Source organism: Manacus vitellinus, unplaced genomic scaffold, assembly GCF_001715985.3.
Source record: "Manacus vitellinus isolate BGI_N305 unplaced genomic scaffold, ASM171598v3 scaffold_10_pilon, whole genome shotgun sequence".
In the NCBI taxonomy this organism is placed as follows: domain Eukaryota; kingdom Metazoa; phylum Chordata; class Aves; order Passeriformes; family Pipridae; genus Manacus; species Manacus vitellinus.
In genome coordinates, this window is record NW_021938838.1 from 13,824,716 (window position 1) to 13,837,887 (window position 13,172).

Genomic DNA, 13,172 nt, shown 5'->3' on the forward strand with positions numbered 1-13,172 from the left:
ATGGGGCACACAGAACTCTGCTGCTGTCTGGAGGAAAGCTGATAGTAAACCAACAGACACAGTCACATGGGTTAGTTATATAATTTTGGTCTTTACTAAAATAGCCAAAATGCCTGACTGTACTGAGAGAACCTCTGTGAAGGAGCTCGTGTTTAAAGTTGTGCTTCCAACTTAGGAATTAATGACTGTGGCAAGACACCCATTAAAACACTGGCTCTGGAGCTGAGAAAAACCAGTGACGAGGCCATTGACCTCGTCTGGTGATTAGGAAAGGAATGGGGCAGACTCTAATTTCACTGAAATAGAATAAAGGTTTTTTTCCCAAAACTCCCATCTGCATCTCTTCCAAGCTCCACCTCTTGCCCAGTCATGCATTACAGCTGCCAGTGGCACAGAAGAACTGGTGCTACAGCCAAGGACAACGCTGCCCTTGCACTGGTGCAGCCCCTGCAGACACGGGTGGTGAGGAGGAGGTGGAGGTGAATTGTGAAGGTTGTTACAGGCGAGATAATATCAAAATAAATAAGCTATTGGCAGCCCTGCTTTCCAACAGCTCCCCCACACCGCGGGCCTGAGGTGATCAGTGACTGGGCAAAGGGCCAGGCAAGACTGAGTCGCTGCAACCAAAGACAGCTGAAGTTGTTGAAAGACCATATAAAGGTGTTTTTGTCTCAGCTATCTGAGACAGCCCCAGAACTCCACTCAGATTGCAGAAGGGAACTCAGGAGTCATGGACTTGTCTTATTATTTAAGGGATATGTTGAAAGTTACATCATTTGAGGCTCTTAAACTCAGCTGGACACTGTATTACACCTCGAGCAAATGCCTTAGTGAGTTGCTAGACACTTTCAGCATTTATTTATTTTTCATATCACAACACAGAGTGAAATCATTCTTCAGAATGTAAATTATTAAGAATTTGTTCTAATACTGACAGCTTAAAAATTGCATGGGCTGGGTCACGGAACTTTAGAGCTGGAAGAAATCCAGCTCCTTCAAACACAGGAGCTGGAACGAACTCAGATAACATCAACAGAGACATAAAATAATTTAGTACACTGAAACAGTTGTTTTATTTTTTTCCCTTATTTCTTATTCCATGTAAAACTCCTGAGATTATTCTCATTATACAATGTAAAACAGAAACTACTTAAGTGAGACAATGGATGTGAAAGTGAATAAATCTAAATATTGAAAATATAATAGCGTACTAATAAACTACAAAATTGTCTACACATATAGAGAAATTACAGTGCTAATAACAGCTTTCCATATTGATATTATCACCATAAAAAGGTTTGTATTTAGATGAAATAACATAGTACTTAAAGAGGAGGTTCAAGAGAAAAGATACTTTAACTCAAGCAAAGGATTAAAGTTAAGAAATAGAAGATTCTGATTACCAAAGAAGGTTTCACTATGAGGAAGAAATAAACATAGTCAGCAACCTTTAGGCTATGGGAAATCCTCCTGAATGGTATGTTAAAAATCGCCTTTTTTTTTTTTAAAATTCACTTGACGTTCATCTAAATTTAATAATTGTTTGTGTACCATAAAGAAAACACTTGCACTTGTAGTGTGAATGGGGGATATTACAAATAACTTTTCCAGAACTAGTTTCTACCAACAGGAGGATCTACAGAGGGATGAAGTGAACAGAGCATAGCCTAAACTTCCCATAAACCAAAACAAAAGGTGTCACAATATTTTATAGAGATCAGTATATATATATATATATATCAGCTTTCTGGCAGCGAGCTGCTCTTCATGACATTTTGCAGCGAGGTACTGATCACTTAATAGAAGCTGGATAAAGATGACTGGGGATTTATCGCCCTCTTGTGAATAGGGAAAAAGTTGCAACCTTTCCAAGAATGAAAGCAGCAATTGTTGCTGCTACTAATGAATCCCGTAGTAAAAACACATCTGTGCAACTAATAAACAGAAATCCTTACTAAAGGTAGGACCACTGATTACTGCAATAATCTATAATAATTTTATCAGAAAAGGATAAATTGCAAAACAGAAAAGAATTCAAATCGAATCAGACCAAGCAAGATCTTTTTCCATTTAAACAGGAAGACAGCAATCTAAATTCCACAAAATCACTGCCTAAAGCACTGATGTCAAACGGCATAGACTAGCTCGAAGGTGTGCTAACCCTCCCTGGCTGCAACCCCAAAACATCCTTCAAAGTCAAAGTGAGCAGGAAGATGAAAACATCGGTTTTTGCCATGCAGAACATATGGCCTTTCAGCTGCAATAAATAATCGTGGGCCTAAGTGCAAATTTTTTTTGTGAAGTTCACCGTCAGGAGGTGTCTTGGTCCAGCACTCCACTGCAGCTCCAGAAGAAAACAGGCTAACTCAGCACTGGGAAGCCATTGGACCTCTACTGAGTTATTTTTAAGGATCTTCCTCTTTGTAGCATTTCTTTCTTCCCTTCTGCTCTGCACCCACTCAGGGTTTGCTGCTCCTTCCCTTCTCCTTCTCTGTCTACCATCCCTCTCCTTTCCCAAGAGACCACTGAAATCATGGTAAAAGTCATAAAATATTCAGGCAAAGCCACCCCCCCCCATCTGACAAAACTAAGTCTGGGCAGCTACATCATCCCTTCCCTCTGCTTTGCCCTTCTTCATGCACCCTTTAACCAACTAAATGATCTAAAGGGAACGTTTCCAACCTAAATAACTCTGCTATTGCTCACTCCCACACACTTCTCTATGTTCCCTCATCAGACAGAGTGCCCACAATCCCCCACCAGTTTCCTCTCAGGCTCAGCCTGTGACAGACCCATAGGATTACCCAGGCTGGCTCGGGCCCTTCCTGGGTGTGTGCACAGAATATTGACTGTGTTAACACAAATTCATTCTGTTCTGTTACCACATCTAATAACAAGGTGGCTCTCTCCTGTACATCTGCAACAAGGAAACCTTACCAAAACTCTCTCCTGAGATTAGTATCAAGACATAATATCAAGAAGCCAAGTGCCATTTGATCATGAGTAACAGAGGACCCTCACTCTGAGAAGCAAGAATAACACTGTCTTAGAGGAATCCAAGAGTTTCTGTCTTGAATGTGCTGCCTTCCCTAATTTATAATAAATAAAGCATAAATCCTGCCCAAACGAAGGCATCACTGAGTCCTTCTAGCACAACATAATAACCATTTCCCTGAAAAGCTATGTATTAATACCACTTAGCATAATAAATATTTAAAATGATACTGCAGTAAAGAATACAAATTCACCTATGTCTTTCCTGTTCTTAGTAGTGACTCTTAATAAACACAGCTTTATAGCTGCTATATTTAAATGCAATTAGTTCCATACATTTCCAGCTTAATAAGAAATAATACATATTCATTTCTGCTCATTAACAGTCAGTATATAACTCTTAGCTAATGAACATTCAATTATGTTCTCTGAATACATTGTGGGATAAATTCTCTTTTTGTTGCTCATATCAGTTCACTTCAATTCAGTTGCTGCTAATTAAAATCCTTTTGCCTCATGTAGACAAACCTGGGTTTTTTGGAGTCCCTGGAGACTTTTTTAAGAGTTCTGTTTTATCTTTATGTACAGTCAGCTCCCTAATTAATGCTTTAAATAGGGTAAACTTTACTGAGGCTCCTGGGTTCAGTTCAAAGGAAAAAAAAAACAACGGTTAATTTTATATCTCATTCTCACACAAATCACTGGAGTCTCTCTTTTTCTTGTAAGTCTACTTTTTTCTTTTGTTTTCAAGTGGATTCAATAATCAGGTAAGGTGCCAGTTTGAGAGCACTGGGAGTTGGAGATCCCCCATCATCAGTCAAGAGCTTTCAGAGGAGCAGAACAGAAATTCTTGTCAAGTTGTCTAGTTCTGCAGCCAGCTCAGGTGAGGAAGGAGGATTCTCCAAGGGGACATACCCAATGGACTCCCTGAGATAATCCTACCTTTATTTTCACTCAGCATCAGCAAGAGCCAATGCTATTTTCTCATGAGTTGTTAACAGAGCTGGCTCAGCAATCTGTCTGCCTGTCTAGGACCGAAAATTTAACCAAGTCCTGCTTACTCCACTGAGACTGTAACACCGTGCAAGCCAAGCACTTACTGAAGTGCCTCCCTTTGCGGAGGTCGTTATCAGGCATGATTTGCTAAATGAAGTGATTAGGATCTTGCCTCTGATTTTACTTGCCTCATGTCCATTAAGCAGTGCCCAGGGAAAGGAATTAAGCAGAATAAGCTTCAGGGAACTCTCAGCATGAGGTTTCCTTCTTTGGTGCAGCATGCTAGGACTACTTGACCTGCGTCTATGGGCTGGGATGCTTAACAGCCTGGGGACGGCAATTCTCTCTGTTAAAAACAGCTAGAAACAACTCTCAAACTGAAAACTTACCAGGCAAACACTGTGAACCTTATGTGTATCAATATAAGGGATATAACACTAACACAGAAAGTCTAATATTTAGGGAAGAAGGGAAAGAGACAGAGAAAGTAATGTCTGTAATAGAAAATATTTAGGAATACCCAGGAGAAAGGTTAGATTTAGGGGTGTTTCAGTTCTGTTTAACGTTAAATGAAAACTCCAGTGCTGCCCTACCTGCTGCGTGCAGCAGCACTACACGGCTGTGCCAGGAGATGGCGGATTTTTGTCAGACGCCAGCAGGGAGCAAGTCAAACACAAGCAGGTTTTCAATTTCTATATCAAAAATGCCTTTGTATGTGTGCTTTTTAAAAGTAAAAAACCAGCCCTAATCAGAAAAACTGAATAGGTAAATGTTAAAAAGGGCAACTTCTTTTAGCTTCTCGTTCAGATTCGGAATTACTGATGGAAGAGTTAAAAAAAGTTTGCAAAGATTTCATATTCTGCAGTATATGATTTTGCCTACCCCACATTTTACAGAGTTGATATCTAATAGAATTACTTTGAAATTACTATAAACATTAAAATCATTATGATAAGAAGATAATTTGGAGTATATTTTTACAAAACACAGGAAGAGAGTAAACTGTCCCAAAGGCAGCTATGATGAGGCAAAGGTCTTAGTCTGTTCTAAATTGTATATATATAATTTATGTTAAAAACTATAAAGCTGCATACACTTTTAAAAAGGCTGTGTCTGTTTATAACAGAGAAAGGCATTATTTGAGAAGTGCTGGAATGGATCAGCTAGGGAAGTCATGGGGTTTTAAAAAGAGCTTGTACAATCATCTATCAAGAGTGATGGAGGTAGAATTGATCTTTCTCCTTTGGAGCACTCCCTAGCCTTACTCTCTGTGACAATTGTGCTGATCTGGTTCTTACACAGCTCTCTGGTTTTAGAGAGGACAGTGCTGGTTGCAAGGACAGGCAATCAGAGGGAGACCCTGGAAACCAGCCAAGGGAAATCCTACACTCATCAAGCTTCCATTATAGGCAAGGGTTCAGTGAGCCAAAATATATCACCATGATTACTCCTTAAGCACCTGCAGTTGCAAAACACAAATAATAATTTTATCATAATTAAGTTTTATTAATGCTGATGATGTCTTTGTGGAAGCAGACACGTCAAAGTGGGAACTGAACTATGAGACATTTATAATTATTTTTGTTACAGTAGTATGAATAGTCCAGCAACATGCAGAATAATGTTGTGTCCGGAAGTACTAATACTTTTGTGTGAAGGAGAAAGGGAAAAACACCTTTCTCCTTTGGTTCCTTCTCTTCTGGTTCAAAAAGTGTTTGAACCAATGTCACGCAGGAGGCCGGAGCTCTTAGACCAGCGCGCTCTGCACGCACAGACCGGTGGCTCAGCCCCACCACTGAAGCGGATGTCCGTGAGAACCCAAAAGCCTGTTTCCTAAATATAGCCAGGCTGGAACTTCCTTTTGGGCTGAAACCAGCAGCAGCGGCATTTACCCTGCCGGGCTGGCTGTCAGAAGGCGCCGGGGGCGGTGTTTTATGGCACTGCGAGCCCTGCGGAGGCTGTTCGTGTGGCAGCCCTAAGGGCAGGCGTGCAGCAAGAGATGGCAAGGGCACGGCTGCAGCGGATCTACAGCCCTCAGCTACTCCGGACCACAAGCTCTGTACCAGCCCTATGCAGTGCTGGAAATGCACCATTCTCCTAGAAACGACCTCTGTCTGTCCCGCGCCGTGACTGCGCTCGCCCCTCTCCTCTCTCGCGTAGATCCCAGTGTTTATGAACATCCCCGAGCGACACCGCACCGCACACCGGGCTCGGGCAGGGGCAGGGGGCGGGCAGAGATCGCCGGGCAGCCCCGCCTGAGCCGAGGGTGCCCCGCGGTCCCGCAGAGCAGCCGGTCCCGGCCCGCCCGGGCTCACCTGCCGAGGCGGGCTCCCGCGGCCCGTGGGCAGGGCCGGCCCGGGCGCCGCCGGCGGCTCATGCGCAGCCGCCCGGGATGGCGGCGGAGAATGGCGCCGCGGGTGCTGCCGCTGCCCAGGCAGCAGAGCTTCGGCCCGCCCACCGTCCCCAACCCTTCGTGCACCCGGGCCGCCTCGGCGCCGGCGACAAGCTGCGGGTAAGGCTGGCGGCGCGGGCGGGAAGGGCCTCCGGGCCGGGCCGGGACTGCCCGGGGCTGGGATGCGCATCTGAGCGAACGGAGCGCGGCGGGCGGGGCGGGCACGGCACCTCCGGCGGTGCTGTCACCCCCGGCAGTGCTGGCACCCCCGGCAGTGCTGTCAGCCTCGGCCAGTGCCCGCAACACCGGCAGTGCCGCGCAACACCGGCAGTGCCGGCACCCCCGGGAGTGCTGTCACCCCCGGCAGTGCTGGCACCCCCGGCCGTGCTGTCACCCCCGGCAGTGCTGTCACCCCCGGCAGTGGCTGTCACCCCCGGCCGTGCCCGCACCCCCCCGGCAGTGCTGGCACCCCCGGCAGTGCGGTCACCCCTGGCCGTGCTGTCACCCCCGGCAGTGCTGCCCGGGCGCGGCTCTAAACCAGCGGCGCGTTCCGCGCTCCGACCCATCGCGGGGCTGTCCCCGGTGCGGGGTGGAGGTCACTCCACGGGGTGCAGGTCACTCCACGGGGTGGGGGCCACTGTCCGCCGTACAAAGCCGCCCTTGCGAGGGGAGGACGCGGCCGTGTGAGCGGTCGCGGTTTGGAAGTCCCGCTGCCGGGGCCCGGCGCCGCCGCGACCCCCGAGCCCGCAGGGAAGGGCAGCAACCCCGACACTGTCACACATCTACCGCTCCTGGCTTGGCCGCGAGCAGACAGCGACTAAGAATACTTCCTTCCCCTCTAGTTTGCTTCCTGATCTAGTCTAGAGATAGAGAGCACATACATGAAGAAGTTTTGTAAACGGTCGAAGATGCGCTTTTGTAAAAAAAGTCACTGTTTTTTGAAATTAAGTTCTTCAAGCCAGCACTCTCCAGAGTCCACAAACTGAATGCTTGCTCGACACACACACGCAGAGGCTGATTGACTTAAAACTTTTGGCACATGATTTACAACAAGCTTTTGAAAATATTTGCGCAGTCGTTGCCAATAAACATCATTCCTAGAGAAAACAGGAGTCCTGTTTCAAGAATGAAATACTGTCCATCAGTCCATCACATCAGGTGCTTCAGCTCTAGAATAAAGATGATAACTTCTCTCTGATATGAAAATAGAAAGTAACTTTTTTTCAGTCATCCCGTTTCAGATGCTTAGCTTTCTTTAGGCTGATTTGGGGTTGGGGAGGTTGGTTCCATACATATATTGTACAACTAAAAAGGGTCCACAAATTCCGCTGGGTTACTGACTGGCATAATTGGGTGATCTGACCTGAATGCTGTCCCAGTATGGCTTGTGTACAAGCACACACAAGACTTACAGGATACTCATGCAATTAAGAAAGCAGAAAGTATTCCTGGGCTTTAATTTTTAAAAACAGACTCTAAAAATTAGCTGATGAACCAAACATAAACTGACATATCAGTGAGGACAATGAGGACATCAACATGTAAGTGGAATTGCAGCATTTTCTGCTGATCCTTGTAAATATCTGAGGCTGATGTACAACTAAATATTTTATGTTTCATATAGCTCTTCAAGTTATAAACAATGTTTGCCCTGAAGGTAACTGGGTGGAGGAAATGTGAGAAACCAGGAAAACAATTTCAAATCCTTTTATCCCCTATGTTTTACTAGCAGCCTGGAACACACTTCAAGTGCATCTGAATCAGTAGCTTTAGGCATGAACCCTGAGGTAAGGAAACCAGTTTCTTAATGAGGTTCCAGACATGGACAGCTTTCCATACTGGCTGTTCTTTCTAGAGGATGCACAGACTACTTTCGAAAGCTTGCATTTTTAAGCTACAATTACCGTTTTAGCTGTAATAAATATATTCTACTTTTTTCCTTCAGGAGGTTGGGTTGAAAAATATAATTATGTCTTCAAGCAAGATGCATTCCATACAGAGCTCCATAATGCACCTGGAAGGAAAAGGACCTGGCTGGGTCAGGGCCTGGTGCTAGTCAGCTTAGGAGCAAAACTGTAGTAGTCACAGAATTGCAAAGCAGAAAATCACAAGACAGAGAACCTTCTCATGTTGTGGGTTGCTCCCTTCTGTTCTTTCCCCCCTACAGTCATAAAGACTGGGATACTTCCTACTGACTGCTTTGTCCTGTCTGCTTCTCTACTGCCCAGCAGTGTCAGTCAGACCAGCTGGGAGTCAGGGCTTTACCAGAGTGTTACTATAAATTCCGAAAAAGGGAAGTGTCCCTTCTCTTTCCATTTATGTCAAGTGTAGTGTTTCTCCATTCTTGCATGTTAAAGGACAGTTATATCCTCCCTATTCTATACTATTCCTTTAACATATACCAATGAAAACATACCATTTCAAAACCCTCTATGGGACCCCAAAACAGGATTTCCATACATTGGTGAACTCCTTCAGTGTGAAGGCTGTTGTGTGGCTGAGGAACAGTGCTTGAAAGTGAGACAGGCTAGCTGTTTGCATTTCATTCAGCTTCAAATGTTGTAGCCAGACTGAAAAGTGGAGTGAGAATATTTTACAATTTCTTGCCAGTCCCTGAACTGCTGATAGTTTACCAACCAAGGAGACTTCTGCCATTCTTTGGAATATGCAAAGCAAAGATCAGTTTTGCTGTGCTAAACATCTACATGTGCCAAACAAGATCTTAAAACAGTTGTTCAAAGACTTCTGGTCTCCATCCTCTGACTGAAGTTGTCTGCAATTCATCATTGAGATTTTTTTCTGGTTTTTAGTTTTAGTTCTGTTCATCCTGATTGTTCACGTGCCATCCTAACTTCTGAACTGCGACTGCAAAGCACAAATTCTAGTTAAGTCATTACTGGATTCCGCTTTATTCTGAAGAGATGCTCAGTGGATTTCTGCAACTATGTAATGGCACAACCAGCATCCTAAAAGCAGTATTTTTAACCCCATGCTTGGAAGCAAGCAGCTAGACTGCCTGAGAGCTGTGACATCCTCTGGGCACTCACAGAAGACCCTGCCTAGCTCTGCATATGCTGCAGTGGGGGACTGTCCATATGACCACAGATGTCAGAGGAGTTCAGTTGGAGTTGGGCTTTGTTCTGGTCCCCAACCTGCTCTGCTGCTGCTTCCTAGACAACTTGACAGCAGCTGAATTTCAAACTGAATTCTGTGGCTTTCTGGTAGACCTGCTTTTCCCCTTCCCAGGTTCCTGCCATCAGTGACAGCATAATCCCATGTATTGATCAAGGGTTAGTCAGCTATGGGAGTGGGACCTGGGCTGCCAGGACTGTCTGCAAGAATTGCAGTGACAGGATATGCAGTTACTGCAGACACAGTAAACAGAAAGTACACAGGTGATTCAATATGCAGGAAGAGGTTCTTTGAATGACTCAGAATTACTCTCTGTGATTACTGTACACAGAAACTGGAGTGGCTCCGATCTTACTTAGTAGTTACTAAACTCTGTATTTTCTTTTGTATGTTTTTCTCCTATGCTTTCTCTTTTCTAGCCTACCTTGACCTTTCTCTTTTCTGTCCTTTTCTTACCCTAGTCTGTAGCTGATGAAGCAGAAACCAACTCTGCCTCATTTCACTGACCTAGAAAGCCAATAGCTTGCATCAGCAAATCAGTACCACCTGTGCATCTGCCTGAACTAGATTAATGAATTTATTAAAGTTTTGAGGAAGGAATTGTTTTGCTTTTGCTATTGCATCCTTTATTTTTCACTGTAGTTCAGTGCATATATATTCTTTTTTCCATAAAGAAAAAAGTTACTTTAATTCAAAACACACAGATTTATGCTTATGCTGCCCATTTTGGATAACTGAATGCAGCTGAAATGTTGAACTGGGACTATAGATCATAGTACAGGAAGATGCATGTAGAGAAAAAAAGACACATCTAATTTTGGGAGGGAAGCAAGGAGTCTTGGTTGGTTTAACTTCCTACCTGACTTTTTCAGATTCACCACAACTGGCACCAGAGCAAGTGGGAGCAATAGATCTCCAGGGTCACATCTGTTATGCCCAGCTATCAAACCCATTTCGTGATCCAGAGCAGTCCTTTTCCTTTTGTCCATTAAGTTATGGTTAAAATTCCATAGCTAGCTATATACAACTGTTATATAAAAGAAGGAAATAACCACACCTGAGTGTTCATATCTCTCCTGGAAACACATGATATGGCAGTGCTTGCAGAACATAAAGTGTACCTGCTTCACATGCTTATCCACATGTACCCCCTGTCTTGTTTGGTCTGTTGTCACAGAACTGAGTCCCAAGGGCCTAAATTCATTTTAATCCTCATCCTTGTCAGAGGGTTTAGAGCCAGATGGCAAAGCCTCTCCTGAATATTGACAAGAGGACAATAAGAGGATGTTACATGAAGGTGGAAGGGATTTGGTGGGGAGGGAAAGGATCATGCTGGTGAAAGGAAAATTGGAAGCAACTGACTAAATCAAGGAATTGGATAAATAATACACTAAGATGCTTATTCTCCAAATATACTACAAACACTTGTTCCTTTTTAAAGAAAATATGTAAATTAAAATCCAATGTGTTGCTTATTAATCACAACTCTAGGAAGTTGCAAAATGTTTTGTAAAACTGACTTATTGAAAACCTTGTTTTTTCTCTAGAGTAAGAGGCCATTGTTAAAGAGCTGACTAGAAAGTCTGATTTTGAGAAAGTAACACTGTTGTTCAGTTGTAGACTTTCTTAAAAAATAGTAAAGCATAAAAAATCATAAGCTCACAAGCAGAAGTTAAACTCACATAACTCTCCTTCAGTAACTTCTCCCATATATCTGAAATGGTAGAGCTGTCAGTCTGTGACCAATGATACACTCTCATGCAAGTTTTGGGGGACTTTTAGAAACATAGCCCAAATAAATTTAAAAAAAAAAATCACTATTACAGTTCTGTTTGGGTATGTATTGTTTTGTGCATATGTTTGCACACGAGCTGGTCCTCATCAGTGAGTGGGAGCTGAGCTGGATTAGGTGCCAAAGGGAGTTGAACCCTTTACTGGTTTACCAGGAATGCTCAGCTATGACTTGCACCTGCTAACACAGCTCACCTGCCTCCCAGAGACCTGGGCTTGCTCAATCTGCACAGTGATGTGTTGCACCATAAAAGCCAACCTTCAGGATATAGTTTCTAACCTAATGTGCTGGGATAAAACAATTAAGAATTTCTCCCTGCACCAGAGCTGCCTGTGGTGCAACATTGTGCCAGTACACCTGTTTTCTGGAGCTGTGCATGAAAAAATGCAAGCTAAAAATTCCTTTGAGAGGTGCTGAGTGTGATATTTGAGGATTATTTGCAACCAGGGCAGCTGAAAACTCCATTTTGCTTAAGTCCCAGCTAGGGGAAATGATGTTGTGTTGTGTGTGCACAGCTCCCAGAAGCAGTAGTGAGGATCACTTTCAGCAATATTGTGACTCAACATGAGATTTGTCATTTGAAAGGGCAAGAATACAATTTAGTCATCTTAACAATCCCACTTGGCTTCTAGACAGGCAGCTAGTGGCAGAAGACTCTGGAGTGGAGATATGTGTCAGCTGGGCAGGCTCATCCAAGCTGGTTGTGTGCTGCAGACTGAGACCAAACATAAACTAGAGCCAACAAATGTTGTTTACCCTTTGTGTCTAACAACATCCAAGCCAAAAACCTAAATACTCAGGTATTCCAGTTCTACCTGAAATGGGAACTCAAAAGTGAAAATGAAATACCAAAAATTACTTCCCATAAGAACCTTTAATCTTTAATGCTTTCCTTACTGAATCACGTAGCAATAATGTCAGTATTTTAAAGTCCTTATAAAGTAACTACACAGAAAATAGTGTCATTCCTGCTGATACCATTTCTTAAGATTTTTCCCCTCTCCTTTTCCAGAGTGTTCTGCAGGGGATTATTTTGTTACCCCTCCGTGCCACATGCATCACATTCATTTTACTGCTAGCCTGGCTGTTTGCATCAATTGCAATGTTCTGTCAGCGTGGAAGAGGATCTGTGCCACTGAAAGGATGGAGAAGGTAAAAGGTCTAAAGCATTCTTCCCTCTCACTCCTTCTTTTGATTAAAGAGGATTCCTCAATGACATCTCAGTTTTACCCGTTTAGATGAAGCAGCTTTTTAATGAGTGTATTTTACAACAATAGTGGAGCTTTTTAAATAGGTAGATTTTCAGTTGTCTTGAGGCTAAAAAGAGATTTGTATAAAAATCTTTATAGGCTGTTTGTAAGCCAGAACTTATTTTACTAATAATAGTAATAGAAATATTTGAGAAAAGAAACTCATTAAGAAAAGTATTTGGTAACATTATGTGGGTTGAGTTTCTGTGTAGCTTTTGTAATTTCTGCTATGACAAAATTAGCTTTGACAGCTCCTCTGCTAGCTGCATTGCCCTTGAAGTGGTATTTTACAGCTGCTTCTGTGGGTTCTGGGTTTCAGTCACTCAGCTTATGACCTCAGAGTAATGAAGTTCTCCTTTAGGTACAGTGCACTGTAGCTGCAGGAGGAGGAGGAGACACAGGAAATGAATTCTTACAAGTCCAAGAGATTACAGAGAGTCCCATGAAAGGAACATGTCCCTTGGGGTGGGAACATGTTCCAGTAAGGGAACACTGTCATTTAATCTTACGTGTTTAAAATGGTTGGTAAAAGAACCATATCAGTTACCTAAGTTCTTACAAAAAAACCCCACTGAATCTGCTAATTACTCCCCTCACAATAATGTTATGCTGCAAT

At 43.5% G+C, this 13,172-nt stretch overlaps 1 protein-coding gene across 1 annotated transcript in view; it reads left to right on the forward strand.

Annotated features, from left to right (window-relative positions):
- Nucleotides 1-6,395: 6,395 nt before the first annotated feature.
- The window catches only part of LPCAT2 (lysophosphatidylcholine acyltransferase 2), a 31,575-nt gene continuing 24,798 nt past the window's right edge, over nucleotides 6,396-13,172 (forward strand). Inside the window, 3 exon segments of the mRNA XM_018085071.2 lie at nucleotides 6,396-6,453; nucleotides 6,456-6,502; nucleotides 12,319-12,458. Coding sequence (XP_017940560.2) covers nucleotides 6,396-6,453; nucleotides 6,456-6,502; nucleotides 12,319-12,458 — 245 coding nt within the window.